Below are 27,006 nucleotides of genomic sequence, written 5' to 3'. Positions count from 1 at the left end.
AGGCCACAGAAAAGTCCCTTCTCACTTAAAATACTGCTCTGCACGGAGGTTAGACACAGCCAAGCCATGTGTCTTTCTTCTTTGCAACTCTCTGCAGATTTGAGGCCACTGCCCAGCGTTATTCTGCAGAATAAACTGGCTCTTTTGTCTCCTGTTTCATCTGCACAACAACCCTGTGCAGTCGGCCTCAAGTCTTTCAATTCAACAACAACCTGTGTGGGAAGCCTTCAATGTTTCTTCTCTACCACAACCCTGTCCAAAGTAGCCCTTTCTGCCTGGGGAGCTGATCTTTATACTCTGCAGGTGAGCTGTAATTCCAGGGGCTCTCCAGGCCCCACCTGGAGGTTGGCTACCCCTGGGCTGGAAATATTCCTGGTGGTTTGGAGGTGGGACTTCAAAATCATACAATGCCTCAGAGTCTTTAGGATGCTTTGGGCTGATCCTGCATTGAGCAGGGGGTTGGACTAGATGGCCTGTATGACCCTTCCACCTCTATGATTCTATGATTCTATGAGTCCAGCCTTCAAAGGAGCCACTTTTGGCTGTAGTTGGGAGGGAGGGGTGCAGGTGTGTCCCTCCTGGGCTATGGGCTATGGCCAGCAACTGTTTGTATTCTGGGGCACAGACAGGCAGACCAGCATCAGTCCTGTGAGTCTGGAAAGTGCAGGAAGATTTAAATAAATATTTACAGCCTGAAACTGTAAATAGTGAACAAATAAATGGCTTGAGACACATTGGAACCTTTTCAACCTGGGCCTTGCAAATAAAAAAACAGTATAAAAAACCTTACTAAGGTCAAGACTGCTGTGCACAGAGAGTCTTCCTCTTAGGGTTGCCAGCTTCCATGTGAGGCTCTCTACCCCACCTCCCTCATGTGGAGTCTGCTGCAGGAAGAGGAAGGGAAGACAATTGGAAAATGTTTTGAGACACCTGAGGCCTGCTGGGTTACTGCAGCCCATTCCCAGTTCTCTCAGGCCTCTCAGAGCCCCACATACCTCACAGGTTGACTATTGTGGGGAGACGAATGGAAAAGGTGTTGGTAAACCGCTTTGAGACTCCTTTGGGTAGTAAACCACAGGGTACAAATATCCGTTCTTCTTCTAAGGAGCAATCATGAAAGAAGCATGTAGGCACATAACATTTTATCAACAATGAAAAAATGGAAAAGAAGGAACAGGGTGGACACCTGTGTACTGTGACTACCCCATGTGTATGAGGACAGAGGGGCATTTCGGTGAATGTGGCCTAATTCACACAAGAAGGGAAATGACGCAGAACTGGGGGGAATTGGTTGCCATGTAATCTTCCCCTAAGAAGAGTCTCCAGTCTGATTTTCCCTTCACATATCTGAGGAAATGGCTCTGGAAAGCTCATCTGTAACCACTATGCCACAATTCCCAAAGGTCAGTTCTCTCTCACACTCAACAAACATTCCAAACCACAGGTTCTTGACACCCATATCTCCACACCCATGCCCTCATTTGCCACCATGCCACCACAACCTCCCACACAACACACACATTCAATCCCCCTGAGCCTCCGGGGTGGGCAGTATAGAAATATAACAAACAAACAAACAAACAAACAAATGACCTTACAGACTGGACAACTCCTCCTTTTCCTCTTCCCACTGCCAAGCTCTAGCACCCGTTGTATTCTTGGATACAATGGGCTTTGCCCCTAGTCTAAAGAATTTTTCCCAAGGCCCTTAATGAGGATGGGAAACTCACAGTTGGCAATTCCTCAGTTTGATTTGGCTTGAGATATCTATACCTCAAGCCAAATCAAAATGAGTGATCTGGTTTTGTTGCTGACTTATCATTTTGGGGATAAAGCACCTGCTATAAGCAGATATAGAAGGCATCTTTGGAGGATTTATTTATTTATTTGATTCACAGCTCATACCCACTCCTCAGCAGAGAACTTGGGTGGCTCACAGCACTCACAGATATAGCACTGAGACTTGAACAGAAAATAAAATGTATGAATATAGTAAAACAGAGTTCTAAGTACATTTAAACCAGTCATCAACTCTAGCACAAATCTGAGCAGCCAGTCTGCTCCCCCATGCTCCTGGTTAATTAAATTCTGCACAAACAAGTCAGTCTTGCATGCCCCATGGGATCTTAACAGATCGCGCAGGGCATGAACCTCCTTAGGGAGCTGGTTCCAGAGGGCAGGGGCAGTCACTGAGAAGGCCCTTGCCCTAGTGCAGCCTTTCTCAATCATGCAGAATATGGCTGGGAAGAACAGCTGTGTACATGCCCACCCAGGGCCCCTCACCTTCCTGCCCCCTCCAGGCCCATCCCTGGCCATTTTGGGGGGGGGGAATGGGTCAACATGACCATATATGATTATATCACCCAATAAATGTTTTAAAATATATTAAAATTAATTAACTCCCATCCATTCATGAAACCCTACCAGGGCCATCAAGAAACCCTGGTTGAGAAAGCATGGCCTAGTGGATGATAATGATAAATGGGCTATTGGCAGACCAGAAACCTGCAGTAGGCACCATGATGAAGATCAAGTTCTTGACAAACCTCAGCTCCTTGCCCACAGAAGCAGAAAACAGCAGTTCTTCCCCATTCAGAGCCCTGAAAATTGTGAAAGCACTAAGAGACAGAGTGGGCAGTCCTTGTGACCAGTGCTCAAAATGAGTGATGCTTCAGGCAAGGGCTGTTCCACTTCACTGGCTTGTTCTGTGCCATTTCATCACTCAGGGTTTTTACAGCCCCTTTCCTCAGGGATGGCTCAGCATCCTCTCCGGTGCATATTTTCTGCCACAGCGCAGACTGAGTGTTCAGGTCTGTGAGAAAGCCTGTGCTGCTAGCCGAAGACAAGGAAGTAGCCAGCCAACACAAACAGCTTTGCATATACGAGCAAGAGAAGGGGGGAAAAAACCCTCTCAACAACAGCACTTCCAGCTGGCGTGATGGGACAGTTCCCATCAGCTTGTTCTGGGAAAGGGGCCAACGGAGGAAGTCGTGTGGCACGTGCATGGTTACAGCCTCTCAGGCTGGCAGCACACCAACAACAAGCAACCCTGCTGGTGGCCCAGCCACAGACTCAGGAAGCTTCAACTGCAAGCTATATGTGATGCTCAGCCACAGGAAAGGTATTCTAATCCTTTAAAAAAATTAAATAAATAGCTCAAAGCAGTTGCAGGAATCTGAAAGCTGAGTACGGAGTTAACGGGAAGACAAGGGCAACTCTTTCTTACCGTTTAGGGTATTTTGGGGGGTGTTTGCTAAAATTCCCTAACAGCCAACCTGAGCAGCTTTTTATGCCATGAGCAAGTATTCATATCATTTTGCTCTGTGTGTGTGTGTGCGTGTGTGTGTATAGGGGAGACATGGCAGGGTGCAATTTTGATAGGAAGAACAGCCTGCCAGGAGAGAAATATGTGGCTCCCATCTCAAAAACCTTGGGTCCAAACTGGGAACTGTGTTTTTCAAAAAGCAAAAGTCAGTGGGAACACTTTGGAAATTGAGCAGCATTTGCAGCTTTCCTATCAACTGATATGAAACTTAAATATGTGGGAATGCTTTGGCTCAAAGCCTGCCCTTTTTTCTTCAACTTTCCTTGCTTTCCCCATAGTACTCTAGATGGCAAGGTTTTGGTAGTGATGCTTTTGCTTATGTTGCCCTGTAAAATATGGACTTTGAAGTAATAATAGGAATCATCCTGCTGCCTTGTTTGGCTTTCTTTCTCTTCAAATCCACCCTCCACCCTCATCTACCAAACCTGAAAAAAGAGCAAATGGAAACATGCGACCCAGACAGGATTTTCAAACAGCTGTTCCTTTGGGTTTTTTGAAAGGAACATTTGCACTTACCAATTTCTTGCTGCTGTCTGGTGAAGATTTCTTATCTTCAGCATCAACGATTTCAAATTCAGATGATGACTCCTGCAGAGACAGTGCATAAAGAATCAAACATCTCAAGGCAAACAGGATAGACCGTTACTCTGTTGTTTTTTTTAAAATAATTTTATTGATTATTATTATATAAAGCATTTACAGAGAAATTGTGAAGAAAAAGCGACCAGTTGATATGGTTTGCCATCTCTTTTAACATAGATATTTAGTTCCCATCACATATTATTCCTAATCTAGAAGTTTTTACCATTTTTCTTAGCCAAGTGATTGTTAATACATATGAGAGTATGATCTGTTATAGGAATACATTCTGTTATTATCTTAAATGATATTAGGTCAGTCTCCTTCATAAATTGGCCCTGACCCAAGAATTACTACTGCCATCTTGTTAATGCCTATGAAATATGGTTTGTCATCCTCTTTTAGCATACATATTGACATACATATTCAATTCCCATCGCATATTAATCCTGATCTAGGAGTTATTACCATCTTTCTTAACAAAGTAGTTGTTGATACATAGGAGGGTATAATCTATTATAAGGATATATTCTATTATTGTCTTAGATGATATAAAGTCAGTTCCCTTCATATATTGGACCTGTCCTAAAAGTTACTGCTGCTATTTTTCCCACAGGAAGCCAGGAGAATACTCCATTGTTCAGCTCATCTTTCAGGTGGTCGCAGAAAATGAAATTGTGTTTTTTTCCATAGTAGAGTATTTCTGATTGTCCTTCTGTCAGGGCCAAAGAAATCTCTTACTTGATTCTTGCTTGTAGTCGCCTTTGAGGAGGCTCTGAATCCTTTGTCAATCTGGATCTCTTCCTCTGGTCGCACAGGAATATCTCCTGATAGCTTCCTAGTTGCTGTCGCTTTTGAATAGACTCTTTTTATTTTGCTGATCCAAATCATTTCCTGCTCTGAATAGACTTCCAGGTTTTCGGTACTTTCCTTCCTTGAATCTGTTTTCCCAGGTTCTTCAAAGGTACTTTGGGTTTTTACATCTCTGGCACTCTCTCCCTCCAGTTGATTAACTTCCAGACATTGAAGTTTCACTTGATTTATTGTTAGCTGAGCTACGTCATCAGCTGGTCTCTCCGGACCATGGGCTCCATCCAAAAGCTCCCCCTTAGTCCCACGAATTTCCTTTTCCAGCTTATTGACTGCTTTCAGTATCTCTGAGTTTCCTTTGCATAACAAATGGAAAAGCTGTGCCTTAGTTAATTCTTCCATAGTTCTAGGCAGTCACAAACTATAAACAGAAAGTCTTGTGAGGTCTCGCGGGAGCACGAGCGATCCCAAATTATCAGTTTGTCGATCTCCGTATCAAGTCAAATTCCCCCACTGAACTTTCACCAATAAATCTTCAAAGCACTCTCTTTGTTTGGTTAATGGGTATAATTAGCTGGGAGTCTCTCACTCGGCGAAAGAAGGAATTCGCTTGTGAATTGGTTGAGGGGGGGGGGGAGGGAAGAGCTTGTGGGAGAAGAGAGAGAAAAGCCAGAAAGCTTTCAATTCTTACTGTTGCAGATTCCAGCTTCTGTCAGCTTCTGCTCCTGTCGATCTGGTAAATGATGGTCTGGGAAGAATGTAAGGTCAGCTGGTCGTTTCAAGCTTGTAAAGTTGTTTGCGACAAAGACGCCATCGTGACCTTGAGCACAGGCCGCTATTAATCCGGGGAGTTCGGTCCTCCTATCTCCCCACGGATCTGTAGGACCCTCAGGATGCCGTTCCCGGTTCCTGGGGCGACCGGTGAGCAGATTTGCGTATCTGCTCAGGTCAGCCAGGTGCAGAAGCTCCTGACCCTCGGCATGGCTTAAGAGCTGAACAGAAGTCCAGCTTTTTTATGGCGCCATCTTCAGTCGTCTCCGACCGTTACTCTGTTTGACATGAGTTTTTAAAAAGTTGCTATCCTGGTTGCTTATCATTTGAAAATGATAATTTAAAATGAAGCAATTTCTCTGAGCAAAAGGGAGTAACAAGATTCCAGCACTTCACTAGTCTAGTGAACAATGTCAAATATCACTGATTACAAAACTTGGCTTCTATATCACAGGTTGCAATGGTGCTACAGGGCTCTCAAATATTTATAATTATCCAATGGTGAAAACTGAAAAAGAAAATCCCTTTATAGTAATGGACAAGACCTGTCACAGTCAAAGGACAACCTGCCACACAATACAGTACAGAAAGGAACCCTGAGGGTACTTTGTCAAGGAGAGAAAAACACTATAGTGAAAAACTCTATAAACTGCAGTGATGATCTGTAGCATCAAACAAATCAATTTGTTTCTATCAGCTCTAATTCTGCGTCTTAAAAATGGTAATTCTAATGGCCCATCTCACAAAATTGTGCGGGTGGAATAAAATTAAAAATATGGTGGCCCATCAAAGGTTCTATATACAATGCAGGGATTTTCACTCAGGTATGCGTGCCTTTAAAAGGCACCATCCTCAAATGCTAAATGCTTATTGGGCAAATTAATTTCTGCTCATTCAGGTTCATACCCCTCCCCCTTTAACAGTACAGCTGCCATTTGTGCAGCCTGTTCAAATGCATGCTTACTCAGAAATAAGCACCATAATTTTAAATGGGTGTTAATTCTCATGTAAGTATTATTGAAGTGGGGACGGGGGATAGATTTTTTACTGTTCAAGTAACAGTTCTTACACTGGAATGTGGCTTCTGCATGCCTTGTTCCAATCCCTTCAGATCTTCAGCTGGAACAACTGGAGAAGAGCAGAGATCTGGGCTCCCTCCTGTAAAAGTAAAGAAATCTGAAGAGCATAATACAAAGGAACATTTATGATCTCAAAAGACTGATCCTGTGTGCATGAGCACATGTGAAGTGCCATCAAGTTGCTTCTGACTTACCTTGCTGAAGGAAATATTAGATGCATATAGTTGGACAGGGGAAGGACCATGCCCTCTCATCCCTACGTTAACACAAACTAGATCCTGATTTCTTTAACAGGAAAATAAACCTAGTTGGAACTCACCTGGCCACATCCAGGATGGCTAAAACAATTACACCATTACTGAAAACTATTAAGAATCTGCTGTCACAGCACTCCCTTTCCTCTTCTTGTTTTAAACGGCATCCAAATCCCAAGGGACAGATTAGAAATGTTTCACACCTCAAACACAGCTGGAGCCCATGTAGCAAGTCCTTCTTTGGAGAGAAGCTGTAGGCAATGTTTGCTATGCCATTCAAATGCATAGGATTGGCTTTTTATCTGGAATTTCCCCCTTTCATCCTGGGCCCAGCACACAGTAATTCTGAAGTGGACAAGTCACCCTGCCACCCCTCCCCCCAGCCTTTACCATTTGCAGGCCATTTAGGACTCAAGGGAAACAAAATGGCACCAACTGTTTTCTGAGCTTTAAAGATTAAGTCAAGCTACACATGATGTGGATACCTGTGGCTGTGGTCTCGTACATGGGTATGGTGCCCACTACTCAGCAAGCAGCAGCAGCTCCAGCAAGGAAGGTGGGGGGAACCCTTCCTTCTGCACCATTGCCCAAATCTGAATCTCTTTCTTCCCTTTTTAAAAATCCACAGGAGAATCTTATAAAGGATGTCCTGCTCAAGATGCAATTTAGATCAAAGACCAAAGACTTTCCTCCTCAGATCCAGCTAGGATGTCCCAGCTTACAAGCGGGCAAGATTCTACAAGCTGAAACTGTTCCATTATGTCTCCTCCACTAATACGGCTTGGCAACAGCTCTTCGAGGTCTCAATGTGAGATTCCTCCTTCCTCCCCATGTTCCTCTAGTGCCTCAGTGGGAATGAGGTGGCTTTAGAGAACAACTTGTTGTGTTGTGGTAAGTGGCACAGGTTCATTTGTATATACAAATCCCCAAGGTTGCAGAAAAATACAACTTTTTTTAAAAGGTCTCTTCCCCAAAGTCAACATCAACAACTGGACTGCTGTCAGACATAAAAGAACCCCTGAATTTTGAGTGGCCTTTTGGGTGGCAGACTGATCCCACCTTGAGCAGGAGATTGGATTAGATGGCCTGTATGGCTCCTTCCAATTCTATGATTCTATTCTAAAAGGTACACACACACCCAACAGTACCAAATAGAGGAGGTTGAAGCTGGCTCTGGCTTGCCTCTCTGCTCCCACTGCCAGCAGCATGCTGAGAGGGCAGAGGCAAAGGAACAGGTCAGAAGGGATAAAGATTGGAAGCCTAGAGTGGCACAGGATTGAACAGAGGTGGTGGCAAGGAGGGGAGAATTCAGTTGGCATATTCAGTTAGTATACTAAAGAGGATCTGACATTGAGAACCAGCGGCCCCAACTATTTTTCTAGGACCAGCAGTCAAAGCAGTGGTGGCACGAGGGTCTGGGTTTGTTTTAATCATAAGACCCCTCTGGAAAAATGGCATTTCTGATCCCCCATGAGCCCTAGAGATGCCACCTTTTGTGGCATTACATTAGCCCTGTTCCTGTATGACTGTGACTAAGCGTACCTCCTATATGAGTTATCATCCCAACCGAAGGACCAGTACTTGAGTAAATGAGAGTTTCAATCAAACTTTCAACTAGACATGTTTTAAAGGTAACATGAGAAGATAACATCAGACTTCAAGGAATATGTTCAGACCAGGGAAAGCCAACCTCCAGGTGGGGCCTGGAATTGCTGCTCATCTCCAGACTATACAGACCAGTTCTGCAGGCAAAAATGGCTACTTTGGAGGGGAGTCTGTGTAGCATTGTATCCCCCTGAGGTTTCGGGAAGTCAGCCTCCAGGTGGGGTCTGAGAATCCCCTGTAAGTACAGGTCATCTCTAGGCAGTTAGGCTGAAGGGAAAGCTCTCCCCCCTCTCATGCACCCCTTCAAAAGGAATGCACGTGGCCTCAGAATCCACTTGGTTGCTTGGCTGGTGATTTTGCCCTTCTGAAGCCCGAGGCCTACTGCTGGCAGTTGCAGTCCCTGTTGTTGGCCAAGTCGTTGCCTAATAAAGGTGGATCACCTAGTTTCCCCCAAAGTCTCACTGTCTACTTTCCTGTAAAGCTAAATACACTTGAAATTCAGGGCCACTTTTGTCTTTGAGTTAATAGGAGTTTTGTTTTTACCAGGCCAAGCTTGAAAACAGTCACGTTAGAGAAGGGGCTTTTCTGTGACCTCCCTGTCAGCCAACAGTTTGGCAGAAGGGTAAAGCCCCCCCCCCCCGAGTAAGGCCCTCAGGCTCCCCTGCGTTGCTCTCTGAAGGAAAATGCCTCCCTCCCCTCAGTCAGGGCCTGTCAGAGGCTCCTTCCCAGCAGGCCTGAAGGGAGGGGGAGGGGGAGCACTCTGCAGCCTCCTGCCAGCTCTGTCAGGGTTCTGAGGCAATTTGCAGTTGGACATGACAGTTAGGAGAGCCTTGGGGCAATAAGGGCTGGCACAGACTCTGTTCTCATCCCCCTCGGCAGCCCTGCTGACCTCCTCTCCCTGCAGTGGTCAGGAGCAGACTGGCAGCCATGTCTCCAGATTGCCCCTGGCTGGGCAAGTCGGGAGGTGCTTTGCGCCTCCTGACTGGACGGAACTCTTGTCTGTCCTAGTGAGGGCCCAATCAGATTGGCCCCTTGGCCCCTGGCTGCACATGCCTCCGGATTGGCCCCTTGGCCCCAGACTGAAAAGCAGAGGGACCAATTGGAAGGCACTTCGCGCCTTCTGATTGGCCCCTCCGCTTGTCAGTCCAGGGCCAAGGGGCCAATTCTTGCCCCCCCCATCACGGACTGAGCCCACCCCCCACAACCCTTAGCCTTTTATTTATACTGCGGAATGCAGTTTACAGATTTGTAACTGTTTGATGCACACCGCCCTGACCTGGTTCCAGCAGGGTGGTAAAGAAATTTAATAAATAATAATAATCTTGTTTGTGACAGGGAGAGAAGTAACATTGCCTGGCAAATGACATTCTATTAAGCTTCTATTAACCGGACAGGACATTTCCAGTCCCAGGCAGCTGACAACCCTATTTAGGCACCCTGCTCTCAATTCTGGGCTTGTGTGAAGCAGGACAGATGGCTATAAGGGATAGGAGTTTCCCAAGTATTCAAGAAGCCCCTGAATTCTCTGTCCAAGGTGGTTAAGGCTGACTCCCTTATGGATCACAAGCCCTGTTCACATGTTACAATGAACACACATATATCCTGCCTGTATGCATGTACATCTCTTTGTAAAAAAGAGCCAAATCAATCATGGGACAAGTACTTGGATACCTGCATGTGTACCTACTGTAACTCGTGAAGAAGGCTAGGTCTTTGATAGGCTTCCACTCTCCTTTTCAGTACTGAGAATGAGGCACTTCTGCAATGGTTTTGGCAATTTGTAATGTTAAGGCAGGAAACTCATAGGCCATGGGCTAGTCTAAAGATTTTTTGTCGTAAACTGATTTACATTATGTTCTCTTCCTCCTCACCCGCCAATGAGAAAATGGCAAGTTAGTGAGGGTAATTGAGGTCAGGAACAGAGCATGGGAGAAAAAGATAAATATTTCTGCACTATAACCCTGATTAGAATCAAACCCCCACTCTATCACCAAAAACTTTCATATTTGCATTTTTCAAAAAACAAAAACAAAAAAAAAATAAAAACAGGAAATCAGTTTTCATGATCTCCTGACTTTGGGCCCCATGAAAGAAAACATTTCGGGATATCCATTTTAAAAGGACCACTGACTAGCAATGCAGGTGAGATAGACAAACCCATCCCAGTAGTGAAAAAGGAGAACGGCACTTCAAGTTTACTTTTGGTCTCAGGTGCAGATGCTACCTTTTTGGTGAAAAGTGATGGGCATGAATTTTAGGCAGCTGCTAGGTGGGGAGCTGGCTGAACAATCGTCTTGAGCACGATGCCCTCACTATAAAACAGGTACATGAAATAAACCTGGATACCTGAGGCTTTTTTTTTAATCTTAAAAAGAAAACTGGAAGCATGGCTTTTTCACTGTGAGATCACTTTATCTGAGGGCTAGTGCCAGCCTCAAAACAGGCAGTTGTCTATTCAGTTAGAGTAAATGAAACTCTTAGGCAGGTATGTTGATGGTGTGATAATGACCACATCCCACAAGAACTTTCTGGTGATAGCATTTGCATTACAGGTCTAAAGTCAAGCTACTTCTGGAAACCAAACTATACCTGTCCCTGCCCCCACTAATGTTCACAGTCGTCTAGTATATGTGAGACTGAAAGACTGACCGGTCCTTGGAAGTAATTGGGAGCACTCTGGGTTAGCTAGCGAAGGATATTCAGGGGGAGGGGGGACTGGGTTTAAATTGTATTTTAAATTGTGCTTTTGTTATTATATTTTATTGTTGTGAACTGTTTCAAGCCTGCTTGCAAGGAGGGGCAGTTTAAAAGTCTAATAAACAAATGAATAAAATATAAATAAATATATAAATCAGAAGAAGTCAGCAGATTACTTTATTCCAATCATTATGTCTCAACTTAAACTATCTCATGGATTTGCTGACAACTTTCAGAAGGGAACAACAATACTGAAAGCTCCTTTGAGAAAGGGCTGGATAAAAATTCTATTTATCTGTCCAAGGTTTAAGCGCCTGAGAGTCCTGTGTCCTAAGACATAAAACCAGTCAAGGGCATTCAAATGCTATAAGAAAATGCTATAAGAATAATAAGAATATTGCAATATCACATAGTTTAGATTTAGACTGCTGCTAACATGCCTATGGAATAAAATAGACAGACTCAGTTGTTGGGCTAGCTTTGAAGCCTGTGACTAAACCCAAGCTTTCAAGTTTCAGTGGCTTCTTCTTCATATGAAAATATTTTAAAGCCCTCCTGACCTTTCCAGTTAAAACAGCCTATGGCATCACTGGAGGCACCACCCTCTCCAAATGCAATATATACACCACACACACACAGAGTCCAGTTCTCTTCAAGGATTTATATAGGCTGATGTTCACTGGTTCTTTTATACCTGCTCTTTCAGCAAGTTTGTCCAGAGAGGAAGTAGATCTCAGCATTTCATTGTCCTTCACTAAATTCTCCACCTTCTGTCGCAGCCTAGAGGCTTCCAACTGAGACTCTTCCAGTAGTTCCCCTGATAAAACAGCCAAGGTATGCTTTTAAATTTCCCTTGTGCACAAACATGATCTTTGTTTTCAGTGCTGTATGTAGCATGCAGTTGTCCCCAAGTCAATCAACACATTATCCAAGAACTGAAGTTCAGTTGCCCACTGGACTTTGATGCTATTTCATCCATGATATTTTTTTATTCATGGAGGCAGATTTTCTGCTGGGGGGAAAATCAGCAATGCATACAGCACTGCCCATGAAGCAGTGTGCAAAAATTTGTTTCATTGCAAGTGTCTGAATAAAGCTAATGCATGCCTGGAGATTATCTCCATGTCAGAAAATAATCAGCTATGAAGCCATCCTGGTATAACAGCAACATTTTAACCCTGTATTTCATGTGGACAAGGACATCAGCCACACACAAAGATGCACAGGCTCATCTCCGATTTAAAACAAATGTTTTCAAGGATGCTTAGGTATGAAAACTCATACATGAATATATAGATTCATTTTTTTAAAGGTAGAATTAAGTTTTAACATGAAAAATATCAAAATTAAAGGCAAATTAGAGATTGTACAATTTTGTCTTAATATGCACCGGTAAAAGTACATAGAACTCACCTTCCTAATAATACGAAAAGGGTTATAAGTGGTTCCCCAATGCATATACCCTTTTGTCTCTCTGATGTTTAAAATATTCTTGCCCTAGACACCCTTTGGATAATTGCAAGACCTACAGCCACTTTTTTTTAAATTTATTTTTTGTTTGATTTGATTTCTATACCGCCCTTCCATATGGCTCAGATACCTGAGAGTTACCTGGAAGTGTGCAAGCTCTATGTGCTTGTGCACAAGGTAAGACCCCTTTCAAAAGTCTTACACTGAGCCATCACCTTAACCAAGGGCTTTCCAAAGGTGCAGTACGCAATAGGTAGAATATACAAACCCAGGATTTAATGCACCAATAAATACTTAGATGAGAAGTATCTAAACTAATAGGATTTTTGAAATTCCATTTATTTATTCTTATATCACTACAACATTGCCACAAAGTTTTAAAGAAGGGGCATTGCTGCTCCTGATCAATAAAACTATGGTTCTGCGGGTTGTTGGAATTCCAAGTCAAGAAAAATGAGCACTTTGCAGTCACTCAGCTTCCAGCCTCACCGTTACCTAGCGACTTTATCCCTTGCATCTTTTCCCGCAGCCTGGTATTTTCCTTCACTAGACGTTCAAAGGCAGCAGCTGCTTCCTCCTGTGTTCCCCCACCAGGATCATAGATACGATAAGGCCCTTTGCCTTCCATGTTGCAGCGTAATTATCTGATTCCCATGCCTGAAACATCAGATGAGAAGGTTAGAATTCACAGAACAGACACCTGAGAATGCTGGGATATCTGGAGACTTTTTAAAAGAAGGCTATAATAGTGTGCCTAGGTTAGTATCTATCACTGTTCACACTGGTCTGGTGTGGTGCAGAGACAGGCGTCCCAAATTCTTGCCCACAGGTTTTGAGACCAGGAATGGAGTGTGGGATCTTGCACTCCCCTTTTTGTTGTAACACCCCTACTTTTCCCCAGTGTTCTTAAGCAGTGGTCCCCAACCTGCGGTCCGTGGCCCGGTGCTGGGCTGCGAAGGCCAGGGTGCCGGGCCGCGGTTCCCTCTCCCCACCCCCCCCCCCGCAGTAAAAAACTTCCCAGGCCACAAGCTTGCGGCCCAGGAAGCTTCTTACTGCGGGAGAGGGAATCAGGGCCGCGCCGCGCATGCGCACTGCACGGCCAGAATCGCGCATGAGTGATTTTGGCCGCGCAACGCTCATGTGCGCATGCGCGGGCGGGGCAGTTGCCCTGCCGGTCCCCAGCCGAAAAAAGGTTGGGGACCACTGTTCTTAAGTATACCTCCAATGGCTCTAACTCTAGCCATGATTCCCAATATAATCAGAATTCGAAGCAAATATTCACAACCTGATTAGGATTAATCTACATGTTCCTATTTTTCCCTTCTTCAAGGATGTTTTTTTTTTAGGGGGGGGGACAGACAGACAGACAGACAGACAATTGGCTCTTTCCCTTCCCTCACAGTTTTATACTCCCAACAACCCTGCAAGTTGAGCTAGACGACAAACATATGATGGGACCAAGGCAATATTTCAGAAGATCTTTCAAAACATTTCTAGCTCTGCTGAACAGACTATAGCCAACAGATGCCCTGCCCTACCCTCAACACTAAGGATGCCAGCTCTGGGTTGGGAAATACCTGGAGACTTTGGGGGTGGAGCTGTGAGTGGCCAGGATTTGGGTCAGGGAGGGACCTCAATGGAGTATACCATGGAGCCCACCCTTCAAAGCAGTCTTTTTCTTCAGGAGTCCTGATCTCTTTAATCTAGACATGAGCTATAATTCCAGGAGAACGCCAGGTCCCACCTGGGGACTAGCATTCCTACCTAGAGAGCCAGTTTGGTGTGGTGGTTAGGAGTGCGGACTTGTAATCTGGCATGCCGGGTTCGATTCTGCACTCCCCCACATGCAACCAGCTGGGTGACCTTGGGCTCGCCACGGCACTGATAAAGCTGTTCTGACCGAGCAGTGATATCAGCGCTCTCTCAGCCTCACCCACCCCACAGGGTGTCTGTTGTGGGGAGAGGAAAGGGAAGGCGACTGTAAGCCGCTTTGAGCCTCCTTCGGGTAGGGAAAAGTGGCATATAAGAACCAACTCTTCTTCTTCTTCTTCTTCTTCTTCTATCACTCTTACCAAAATGTCATACATCAAGGTCAGCAAGACTGTTCTGGGCACTTTCACTAGAACACTGGTTTGGACAGAATCCTGTGCTGTTGCAAAGGCCCTGGTAGGGTTGCACATGTACATACTCTTTCTGTTCCTTTTAAGAACATAAAAAAGAGCTTCTGGATCAAACCAGTGGACCATCAAGTGGACTTCCTTTGATGTTGCCACCTAACACCAGGTTTCCAATGTTGACTGTCTCTGGATCGTTCTTTCTTAAAGCCTTTAGACTCAAAGCTAGGGTCAGAAACAACCATGTTGATCATCCTGTGATCCCATTCATGGTTAAAGCTGGGGACTGGCTTAACCTTTATGGGAAAAGAGAGATGTAGGTGACACAACAGTTATTTCAATGACATCGTGCATTACGGCCAATTTGGAACAGCTCTGGGGTTTTCCAGGGTTGTTACAAAGCGCAGAGAGGTATACATCCCTGGTGATCTACCGATAGATCCTGGATTGCTGGGCTACACATCAACTGAACTTGAATTCACTTCAGCCTGTGTGAAAATGCCATATCTACACAATAGACAAGGGAGGTTGCCAGCCTGCAGGTGGGTCCTGCAGAACTCCCAGAAAAACAATTGATCTCCAGACTAAAGGCATCAGTTTCCCCTAGGGAAAATGGCTGCTCCAGAAGGTGGGCTCTGTGGCATTATATTCCACTGAAGCCTCTCCTCGGTCCAAACCCTGCCCTCCCTAGGCTCCACCCTCAAATGTATTTCCCACTCCAGAATTGGCACCTTAACACGTAAGCATCTAAAATTAGAGCAGACATTAATGCTCAATAAATACTAATGCAAAATATAAGTTTAAGTGCAAGACAGAGAATATAAATCTACTACATTATTTGTGTGGGGGAGAAAAGTCAATTACAAGGGGGGAAAGAAGCCTTTTAAAAACTGTTTATCAAAATACAAGCTTGACTATATCACTTTATCACAAGGTCAAACTTTATAAGGTGTTAGTGGATGCTGCAGTAAACCAATCATATGAATATGCATGAAGCTAGAAGCATCTTTTTTAAAACTGGGATACAATCCCCAAAATGACAGAATGATCTCAGTTCAAATCCAAGTCAAACCATTCAACATCCCAGTAAAACAGGTCTATACCCCAACCACTGCTGCTGAAGAGGATGAAGTTGACCAGTTCTATGAAGCCCTACAACACCTTCTAGAAGCAATGCTAAGGCCGCGCTAACTTCAACACCTTGGTAGGAAGCCTGGGATGGCACTTGGGTGAGGGGCTCCCCCCCTTCCTTGGGAACACTCAAGTTTTGGGCGGGAGAAAAGTATTGATAAACGCCTACGGTTCTTGTATCGAACAGATTTGACTTCGAATGTTATAGTGATCTGATCTACTGCCAATTAAAGCTTTCTTCTTATAGAAGTTTTGGTTGTGAGTTTTGACAGCGCTTGCACTCTCCTCCTTGACATGAAGGAGGAGAGTGCAAAAGTTGGTTTGAAACTCAACATCAAGAAAACGAAGATCATGGCATTCGGCCCTCTCAATTCCTGGCAAATAGATGGGGAAAAAATGGAGGTAGTGACAGATTTTATTTTCCTGGGCTCCAAGATCACTGCAGATGGCGACTGCAGCAAAGAAATTAAAAGACGCTTGCTCCTGGGGAGGAAAGCTATGGCAAATCTAGACGACATCCTAAAAAGCAGAGACATCACCCTGCCAACAAAAGTGCGTCTAGTCAAGGCTATGGTCTTCCCAGTTACAATGTATGGCTGTAAAAGTTGGACTATAAGGAAGGCCGAGAGTCAAAGAATTGAGGCTTTTGAACTCTGGTGCTGGAGAAGACTCTTGCGAGTCCCTTGGACTGCAAGGCGAACAAACTGGTCAGTCCTAGAGGAGATCAGCCCTGACTGCTCCTTAGAAGACCAGATACTGAAGATGAAACTCAGAAATTTTGGCCACCTCATGAGAAGGAAAGACTCCCCAGAGAAGAGCCTAATGCTGGGAGTGATTGAGGGCAAAAGAAGAAGGGGGCGACAGAGAATGAGGTAGCTGGATTGAGTCCCTGAAGCAGTTAGTGCAAACTTAAATGGACTCCGGGGAACGGTAGAGGACCGAAAGGCCTGGAGGATCGTGATGGGTTGGACATGACTTCGCAACTAACAAAAAAAACTAACACTAATAAGGGAAGTGTTCAGGCAAGGCATAACAAAATTACATTTCTAGACATAAATGATTATGCATATCTGGGTATAGATAACACTCAATCTGACTAGAGGGCTCAATTTAATATTGGGGGGAAATTCAAGATGTGGTGTTGAATATAAATGTTCAAACCAGTTGGGAATAAAACATTTAAGGAACTATGAGGTTATCAAATGCAGTATATCTAGAAGTGAAAAATTGCCTCAAAGTTCAACAGGAACCCTCCCATGCAATTTCAAATGTGAAAACCTCAAAGCCAAATGACTTAAGAAAAGCTGAAAGAGAAGTGTTGAGCTAATGTAACACCCACCATTTGATCTATGAAAGTATATTTGTACTATAATTAAAGCCCGTTGTAGTGCGGGGGGCAATAGCAAAGAGAGAGGAAGGTAGAAAGGGAGTGATGAAAACAGAGATACAAAGAGAGAAAGAGGATAGGGAAAGAGAAAGAAAGATAAAGGAAAGAAAAGAGAGAGGGAAAAGAGTGGTAGCTAGAAATATGGGTAGAAGGGAAGAAACTAAGGAAGAGAGAGTAAGAGAAAGAACAAAGAAATATAGAGCGAGAACACAGAGAGAGCATTACAAAGAAAGAAGGAGAATGTAAGAGATAGAAATTGAGGGAGAGAAGTAGAGGTAGAGAGGGGAAGAAAGAGGGAGAAAAATACAGAGAGATATCATTATCATTATTGTTTGATTTATTTCCCGCCACTCTATGGGTAGGCTCATGGCGGGTAACAGTTGTCTTAAAAACCCCAATTAAAACCCCATTAACAGACATTAAAAATCGTAACATAACATGGCAGCAGCCAATCACAATCTACTCCCACCTACCAAGTCGATAGAGAACGGGGGGAGGTGATGTATATTTCAGACCCCCCCCCAGAGGGGGCAACGCTCTACCTCACAGACCCCAGCCTCAACCATAAACCTGGCGGAAGTGCTCCGTTTTACAGGCCCTGCAGAAAGCTGACAAATCCCGCAGGGCCTGCAGCTCACCCGGGAGCTCATTCCACCAGGTGGGGGCCAGGACCGAAAAAGCCCTGGCCCTGGTTGAAGCTAGGTGTCCTTCTCTAGGGCCAGGAACAACCAATAGATTTTTGCCCGCAAAGCGTAGCACCCTGCAGGGGACATAGGGCGACAGGCGGTCCCTCAAGTATGTGGGTCCCAACTTGCTTAAAGCCTTATAAGTAAATACCAAAACCTTGAACCGGATCCAGGCAGCAATTGGCAACCAGTGCAGCTGCCTCAGCACAGGCTGGATGTGGGCCCTCCAAGGTGTGCTGGTGAGGACCCTAGCAGCTGCATTTTGCACTAACTGAAGTTTCCAGCTCAAGGACAAGGGTAGGCCCGCGTAGAGCGAGTTACAGAAATCTAGTCGGGAGGTGACCGTCGCATGGATCACTGTGGCTAAGTGATCAGAGGACAGGTAGGGCGCTAGTAGCTGGGCTTGGCGCAGACAGAAAAATGCCTGGCCCGCTACTCTCTTGACCTGCGCCTCCATAGGGAGGCGTCGATGGTCATGCCCAAATTCCTGGCCCATGACACGATGTTAAGTTGCGCCCATGCCAGGGTGGGCAAACGCGCTTCCTGATCCCGCCCCCTGCTTCCCAGCCACAGGACCTTGGAGGGGTTGAGTTTCAGGCAACTCTGCTCAAACCATTTTGTTACTGCTTCCAAACATCTGGCAAATGGTTCCGGGGGGAGTCCGGGCAGCCGTCCATTAGGAGATAGAGCTGGGTGTCATCAGCATACTGGTGGCAACCCAGCCCAAAACTCCACACCAGCTGGGCTAGAGAGCACATAAAGATGTTGAACAAAATGGGAGAGAGAACCACGCCCTGAGGTACCCCACAAGGGAGTCTGTAAGGACGCGAGAACTCATCTCCCACTGCGACCCTCTGGGTAAGGATCTGGAGAATGGTGCGTATCCAGCGCAAGGCTGTGTCCCCTATCCCCGTGCCGGTGAGGCGGTAGACCAATATCTCATGATCCATGATGTCAAAGACCGCCGACAGGTTTAAGAGGACCTGTAAAGAGTCCTCTTAAGAGTTTAAGAGAACCTGTAAAGAAAAGTAGAAGAGTGATAGAAAGAGAGAGAGAAAGAAAGAGTAAGAGGGATAGAGAGGAAGAAAGAAAAAGACAGAAAGACAGAGATATAGAAGGAGAGATGTAGGAAGAGCTAGAAAGGAAAGAGAGAAGCCACCCCCTCCCCCCTCCCCCTCCTGTTGGGCCAGGAAACCCTCACACCGCCTCACACACCCTCTCCCCCAACACCGCCTTCCCCCACACACACTTTCCATTAGCCTGGGGACCCTTCATGCCGCCTTGCAACCCCCCCCCCCCCACCTCCCATGGGCTTGGGAAACCCTCACACCATTTCTGCGAGGCCAAGGGGGAAGGGAAGCCACCCCCCTCCTCCACACGCCTCCCATTGGGCCAGGAAGCCACTCCCCCCCTCATCTACCATTGGGCTGGGAAGCCCTCATGCCGTCTCTGCGAGGTAGCTTGAGGGCTTCCTGGCCCAAGGGGGAAGGGTAGCCATCCCTCCCTGCCACACTCACCGCTGGGCTGGGGTGGCCAGGAGCACAATGGCAGTGAATCCGCTAGAATTTTCTTGGCCGAGGCTGTTGGGGACAGGGACTTTTTAGACTTTGGGCCAATTGGGATGCAAACTGTCCCTGCCCACTCTCCACCCCACCTACCCCTTACTCTTTTATTTAACAGCGCAAGCTGTTACAGATTTGCCTAATTTTACTTCTGTGAGAATTGTAAGCCTTCCTATGGAAAAATCATCATAACTTCTACAAAGATACAGTCTACTCCTCTAATTGGAATCCAGGAGATTTGGGACCAGAACCTCCAAGATTGTTTTCAAAGACTAGAAGCAACTACAGGAATGGGGGTGGTGTAGATGCGTCTGGATCAGGCCACAGGGGTTCTTTCCCCTTTCCCCATGTCATTTGCCTAGCTTCAAGTGCTCTCTTTTGAGGCAGAAAGTGCATACATAGCCAATATCATATGCCTGTATGTTTTTCCTCATAGGACAAACAGCTTGCTGGGGGGTGCCATTTAAAATCAGGAAAATGATGCAAATACACAACACTTAGCTGATTCCCTTCAAATATGTTTGACACTCAGAGTCTAAGTCTTTTAATAAAAGTTCTTAACTAAACATAGCAGTCACAGGCTAAGGACTTATAGGGATCCATAATTGGTTAAAACAGGAAGAATATGCTAGGAATTAATGAATGGCTTCCACATAAATCAAGTAAGTTAACAGGGGATCCACCAAGGGACAATGGTGCTAGTTAACATTCATAACTGATCTGGTATTGTGGTGAACACAGAAGTAGCAAAAATTATAGATGACGCTAAATTACTCAGGATGATAAATACATGAAGCACAAATTTACATAAGGATTAAACTGGATGAAAGTCAACAAAATCGAAAACAAGATTCAACCTTAGTCTAAACTGATGAACACTGTTTTTCTTTTGGAGTTTTATGTCCCAACTTCATATATACATCCAATGAAATGCCCATTGGCACTTACCGTGAAGGGTACTTCTCCCTGGGTTCTAGGACTCCATCCTTGATGGGTGGTTCTCACCGCTGGTGCTAGGGAGGCAGGCCTTAAATTTACTTCCTCTTCCTGTCTCCCTGGTAGAACCGCCCTCATCTTCAGTTGTGATCCTTCCAAAGCTCAGAGAAACAATACTCCAAACTACCGTAACCATAACTCTCTGTAATAATTTTTCTTTTCTTTCTTTCTTTCTTTTTTTTTTTATAATAAGAACATGAAATAGTGGAAGAGGAAGCAGAAAAAACAGTTCCGAACAACTAAATTCCAATATTCCCCCTTTTCCTGTCCCATAATGACTATAACAGGACTAAATTTCAGACGACGCCCAGGGAGGGCTGGATGGAGTCCTAGAACCCAGGGAGAAGTACCCTTCACGGTAAGTGCCAATGGGCATTCTCCCCTGGTTCTAGGACTCCATCCTTGATGGGATATGCAAGAGCTTACTTTGTCCCTGGCGGGATTGTGTTGTCTGAATCTAAGCCTTGTAAAAGAACACTTCTGCCAAAGGCAGCCTCCGCTGCACTGTAATCACTAAGCTTATATGGCTAAATTTCTGTCCTCAGTTTTTAAACTTAAACTGTCCGATGCATCTTGACTACCTTTGTATAGCCTCCTAATCTGCTTTATGCCAATAAACGTATTGTATTGTATTGAATACTAACCTTATAGTGACTAATAAAGGTGGAAATTGAAGACCAGGTAGCCGCCTTGCAGATCTGTTCTACAGAGGCAGAATTTATCATGGCAGCATCTGTTGCAGCCCCCCTAACTGAATGCGCTGTAATGCCAGAGGGCACAGGCCTACCCAATGAACTGTATGTTTCAGCAATACAATCCCTGAGACACTTTCCAATAGCCACAGTAGACATCCTTTCCCCTTTATTAGGCGGAGAAATGCTTATGAACATTGACTCTGATCTCCTAAATGGCTCCGTACGTATAAGGAATGCCTTGAGGGCCCTTCGTACATCTAATCTTTGCCACAAAACTTCTTTAGGATGTTTAGGGTCAGGAAAGAATGTAGGCAAATTGATTTCCCGCATCCTGTGGAATCTAGATTCCACCTTGGGCCTAAATATAGGATCTGTCCACAAAACCACCTTATCTTTGTAGAACACCCAAAGATCTTTCCTAATGGATAAACTTCCTAATTCTGAAATTCGTCTAGCAGACGTTACTGCAACTAAGAAAATAACCTTGAGTCGCAAATGTCTCAATGAAATATCCTGTAAAGGTTCAAAAGGTTGTCTCAGCAACGCTGATAGTACCACACTCAGGCTCCAAGTTGGGAAACGATGCACGGCTGGGGGAGAAACTACCGTGGCTCCCCTCAGAAACCTAGTAACGTGAGGATGCTTGGCTAAGGGAAACCCTTGAACCTTCGGAATAACTGTCGCCAAGGCTGCCACCTGTCTACGTAATGTGGATGGTTTCAAACCCTTATCCAATCCTTGTAAAAATTCCAAGATGACCCATAACCCAGTCTTTAAAGGGTCCTGTTTTTTTTTTTTTTTGTCTGCACCACCTGACAAATACCTTCCAAGAATAATTATATATCCTAACAGTAGAAGGTTTTCTGGCCGCCAGTATGGTGCTAGTCACCTTTTCACTAAGGCTGCATTTTAGCAGAGCTGACCGTTCAGTCTCCGCGCGGTCAGCTGTAGCCAGCCTGGCTCGTAATGCCAAACTGGCCCCTGTGTCAAGAGATCTGGTATTACCGGTAATGACAGGTGTTTCCCCACCACTAGACGCAGGATTGTTGCGAACCATGGTCTGCGTGGCCAATAAGGAGCCACCAGGATTACCTGTGCCCCTTGCTGTCTGACCCTTCTGAGTACCTTGGGAATGATTGGGACCGGAGGAAATGCATATAACAGACCCTGCGGCTATTGAGCCGTCAGGGCATCTATCTGTTCTGCTCTGGGTTGAGCAAACCTGGTGAAAAACCGAAGTAAGAGCACATTCTCCTGACTGGCAAATAGATCTACCACTGGATTGCCAAAGTGATCCACAATCATTTTGAATACACCCCAATTCAAGGACCATTCTGCTTCGGAAATCTCCTGTCTACTGAGCCAGTCGGCCTGTACATTCAGGATCCCTTTGATATGTTCTGCTCTCAGGGACAGAAGAGTCTTCTTTGCCCATTGTAAAATCAGTGACGCTTCCTTGTGAAGTGAGGGAGATTTCGTCCCCCCTTGCTTGTTTAAATAAGCCTTGGCTGCAACATTGTCCGTTCTTACCAGGACATGCTTTTGCTGTAATTTGATTTGGAAGTGTACCAAGGCCAGTCAAATTGCTCTGATTTCCAATAGGTTTATTGGAAACTCCCTCTCTTGTGCTGACCATTTCGCTAGAACATGCCTAGTCTCCAGAGTGGCTCCCCACCCTGACAGACTGGCATCTGTGAATAGGACTAATTCTTGTTCACGAAAAAGCGTCCCTGACCAAGATTCACCGGCTTCAGCCACCACAAGAGGCTGCTCCTTACGGCAGGAGTTAACCTGATTCTGATGTTTGACTTGGCTGTTATTTTCTCCTGAAATGGCCTTAGAAGGGACTGTAAAGGACGCAGGTGGAAATGCCCCCATTGTAATGCTTCCGTGTTTCTACCAGAACTCCCATGAGTTTTGCCAGTGTCATAAGTGAAGTTGATTTTTCTCGTATCACAGCCCCCACCAGATCTCTGGTCTTTTTGATCTTTTTGTTTGGCAAAACCAATTTCCCTTTTTATTTTATTTTATTTTATTATATTATTTTATTTATCTATCTATCTATCTATCTATCTATCTATCTATCTATCTATCTATCTATCTATCTATCATCTATCTATCTATCTATCTATCTATCTATCTATCTATCTATCTATCTATCTATCTATCTATCTATCTATCTATCTATTTATTTATTTATTTATTTATTTATTTATTTCGTGTTCAACAAAACTCCCAGATACTCCAAAGCACTGGGTAGGAACCATGGAACTCTCTTCCAGATTGACTAGAAATCCGAATTCCTTCAGAGTGGTAATCACTCTCTCTGTGTGTGATGTTGATTCCTGAGCTGATGACGCTCAGATCAAGAGGTCGTCCGAAAATGATGTATTAACATGCCTGACTGGCGTAATGCCACAAATGGAATTGGACGCCAATCCCCGTTTGATTTTGGCACTGTAAACAGAATTTTCTCTGTTCCTCTGCAGGAACTATTTCTATTGCTCTTATGTTTAGTAGATGTTGGACTACTTTTAGCAGAGCATCTCTCTTGAGCCGATTTGCGCTTAATGGGGACACCAGAAACCTGTTGGGGTGAATTGCAAAAAATTCTATTTTGTAACCAACCTGAACTATCTCTGCAGCCCATTAGACGGACTGCTCTTCAACCATCTGTAAGGGAACAATGATAAACGACCCCCTACCGGAATCTCCCCGTCTTCTAGGGAGACTTTATTCTGGGAGGAGTCCCTGTCCGGCTTCTCCTGTCTGTTGAAGCCTTGTCTGCTATATCGGGAGTAACGTCCCCTACGAAGGGAATATTGACTATTCCCCCAGGATCCTCTCCTGTTCTCCCGAAATCTTGGTAGGGTGTTCTGTGATCTGAAAGAAAAGCCTTGAAACTTTCTATCATTACCACGTCTAACAAACTTTGGCATCATTTGCTTTTTATCTCGGGTTTCGATCAAAATTCTATTCAATGCATCCCCGAACAATTTATCTCCCTGAAAGGGGTAGGTAATAACAATGGATTTGGAATGATTGTCTGCAGGTCAGGCCCTCAGCCAAAGACCACGCCTAGCAGCTGCCAAGGACGCAAGTCCCCTGGCTGCAAAAATAACTGCATCCAAAGTAGTATCTGCTAAATAACAAACTGCCTTTAACAGTCGTGATACACCTTCAGTAGACTTCTTGTCTGCTTCAGGAATTAATCTTACCAGCTTTCCAGTCCAGACTATCGAAGCCCTAGCCGTTATGGAAGCTGTGGACGAGGCTCTAATGGCCATAGTTACAGCCTCATGTGCCTTTTTGAGAGAAAAATCTGCCTTTTTATCCATCTGGTCTCTAAGGTGACCCTCACCATTCTGAGAAACCAGACCCTGTGACTGCAAGGCCGGGACTGGTGCATCGACCAGAAATGTCTGTAAAACTCTTCCACATAGTCTGAGAGTTTGTACATTTTTTTTTAAATAAATGCCGGAAATTGCTTGTTAGCCATAGGTTTTTGCCATTCTGCCTTAATCTTTTTTTTTTTTTCCAAAAAATTCAGGCATAGGAAACACCTTTTGTACGACCTTCACAGGAGGAAAAAATTCTTCCTTACCTTTCACTCTAGGCTTCATATCTTTTTCTGGCGGTGCCTCAGCTGCCTCTGGCTGAATAAGGGCTAAAGCCACAATACATTTCTGTAATAAATCTTGAAAATCCTCCTCTTTACAAAATCTCTGAGTTGACTCAGGGACCTGAATATCTTCCTCCATCGCCTGTGTCCCCTGTTCTTCATCCATCAAAAACTCACCTTCTGGATCGCTCACAGACGATCCTGAGGACAGAGGTACATTATAGCATCTCTTTCTAGCCGCCTTGGTGGGAACGGAATGAGGAACCTGCTCATAGCGAACAGAATGCGATGGGGAATAATATTGAACAGGAGGATGCAGCATCCTAGGCGGTAAAGGTACAGAAGGCACATTTAAAGCAGACCTTTGCTGATAAAACAAATTCATTTCGTTTCTTAACATACACTTCATAAAATTGAACATTTCAGAGGACATGCCAGCAGGCAGCCCTTCACTCACATTTGTAGGTCTGTCTCCAGAAGAAGTGCCATGCTGTGGGTGTCCCAGAGAGCCAACAGAGGTTTGGGATTCACCTTGTATTATAGAGCTCGTGCTGTCATTTTGGCATTCAGCCACTAGGGGGACTCCTTCCCCCACGTGCAACTCAGAGCTCTGCACATGGCTGCCCTCGAGGCCAAAGCTCCCTGCAGAGCTAATCATGACGCAGTCAGAATTGCCTCCGGAGCTTGTTTGTTTAGGCAGAACGCCTCTGCTAGCCCGTTCACACTTCTCTCCACGCAGCCTTTTGGCTGTTTTGCAAATAGCCTTCCTAGGCTTATCGGGCTGCTCCTGGGCTGCCACGGTCAGTAAGGTTCCCGATGGAACGCAGTCTGCCGGGCCCGTAGCTCCACCAGCCGCTCCATGCGTGCCTGGGAGATCAGACTCCAACAAATAATCATCTTGAAAAACACTTGTTGCCATTCTGAACAGTAAGTAAATTTCCTATTAATCTAACTTTAAACTTTAAACTCTAACCTGGTAACATTAACTATGAACTGGGAGGGAAAGATACAGAGGAAAAGAAGTAGAAGGATTTTAGTATAGAAATTCCAACTAACAGTCTTAATCTAGCTTCTATTAAAAAAAGGTGAAGAGCTAATGCTCACACAACCGCACTCCCTGCAGGCAGGAGAAAAACTGAAGATGAGGGCGGTTCTACCAGGGAGACAGGAAGAGGAAGTAAATTTAAGGCCTGCCTCCCTAGCACCAGCGGTGAGAACCACCCATCAAGGATGGAGTCCTAGAACCAGGGGAGAATTTGGACATGCAATATTCTGAGAATGTGGGTGGACAGATCCACAAATATATCACCTCAGCATGCAGTAGCAGGGAAGTGGAGAAAAGCATATTGTAGACTGTAAGGAAAAGGATTGAAGATGGGAAATGGCATACTAATGACCCTTTAAATAAATATCCTGGTAGGCTTGCATTTAGAATATTGTCTAAACAGAATGTGTTCTGTAAGTGCAGATCACTTCTAACACTTTTAACACTGCCAACTATTATGTCGTTTTAATAGCCAGGTAGTTATTTTATACTCTTTGTTTACTGATTATTAGATTATATATTTCTGTATGATTCAGCAGGTCTGTTGCTCACTTTTATAGAACTTTATTTGTATGTTGGAAATTTGCTGGTCTATGACCGTATTAAAATAAATTGGTATAAATAGAATAAATAATTCAGCCAAACCCATAAGGACAGACATTACTAGCCATAAAAGTTCAATGGAACTCCCAAGTTCAGTGGCAGCATACCTCGAAGTATCAGTGGCTGGAGTGGAAAAGCAAAATGCAGGTGAGCTTTGCTGATTTCACGGCCTGCTTGTAAATCTTCCAAAAATATGTCTGGCCATTACTGGGAAAGAGGAGTGGGGACCAATGTGTTGTGATGCCTCTCTGTTCTTAGCCTCAAAAACCTTTCCAGGCACTTAAGAAACATCCGAGGCAAATTAAATAAATATTTAAATATTTTCACACAAACAAGCTGATGGGAGCCACAGAAAGCTCCAGCCTCTGGAAGGTGACACAGCAGGTGACCACTGGCACACAATGAATGCATCAAATCATCTTCTTTAAAGACATTTCCTAGTTTACACAACAGCTGTCAGGAATGCTGGGGATTTTCCAGATGACGGTTTCAGGATTCATGACCAGGATAGTAATTAGATTTCCAGCAGTGAGGAAAGCAAGGAATTTTTTCCACCCTACAGAGCAGGTTTTAAA

General features: G+C 44.7%; 1 protein-coding gene across 11 annotated transcripts in view; it reads right to left on the bottom strand.

Annotated features, from left to right (window-relative positions):
• Positions 1 to 27,006, bottom strand: part of TNIP1 (TNFAIP3 interacting protein 1) — a 107,097-nt gene that overhangs the window by 43,388 nt on the left and 36,703 nt on the right. For 6 of the 11 annotated variants that reach the window (XM_077326546.1, XM_077326545.1, XM_077326551.1 and 3 more), the window contains exons 2-5: positions 13,080 to 13,247; positions 11,815 to 11,937; positions 6,555 to 6,643; positions 3,842 to 3,913 (exon numbers count right to left, since the gene is read on the bottom strand). In XM_077326546.1, the coding sequence (XP_077182661.1) occupies positions 3,842 to 3,913; positions 6,555 to 6,643; positions 11,815 to 11,937; positions 13,080 to 13,218 (423 nt within the window). In that variant the 5' untranslated portion in view covers positions 13,219 to 13,247. The remainder of the gene's footprint in view (positions 1 to 3,841; positions 3,914 to 6,554; positions 6,644 to 11,814; positions 11,938 to 13,079; positions 13,248 to 27,006) is intronic. The other 5 variants (XM_077326547.1, XM_077326548.1, XM_077326554.1 and 2 more) reach the window with 3 other exon arrangements.

Source organism: Paroedura picta, chromosome 3 (genome assembly GCF_049243985.1).
Source record: "Paroedura picta isolate Pp20150507F chromosome 3, Ppicta_v3.0, whole genome shotgun sequence".
NCBI classification, from domain to species: domain Eukaryota; kingdom Metazoa; phylum Chordata; class Lepidosauria; order Squamata; family Gekkonidae; genus Paroedura; species Paroedura picta.
The sequence above is the reverse complement of the archived record's forward strand: the minus strand, read 5'-3'. Positions and strand labels throughout refer to the sequence as shown.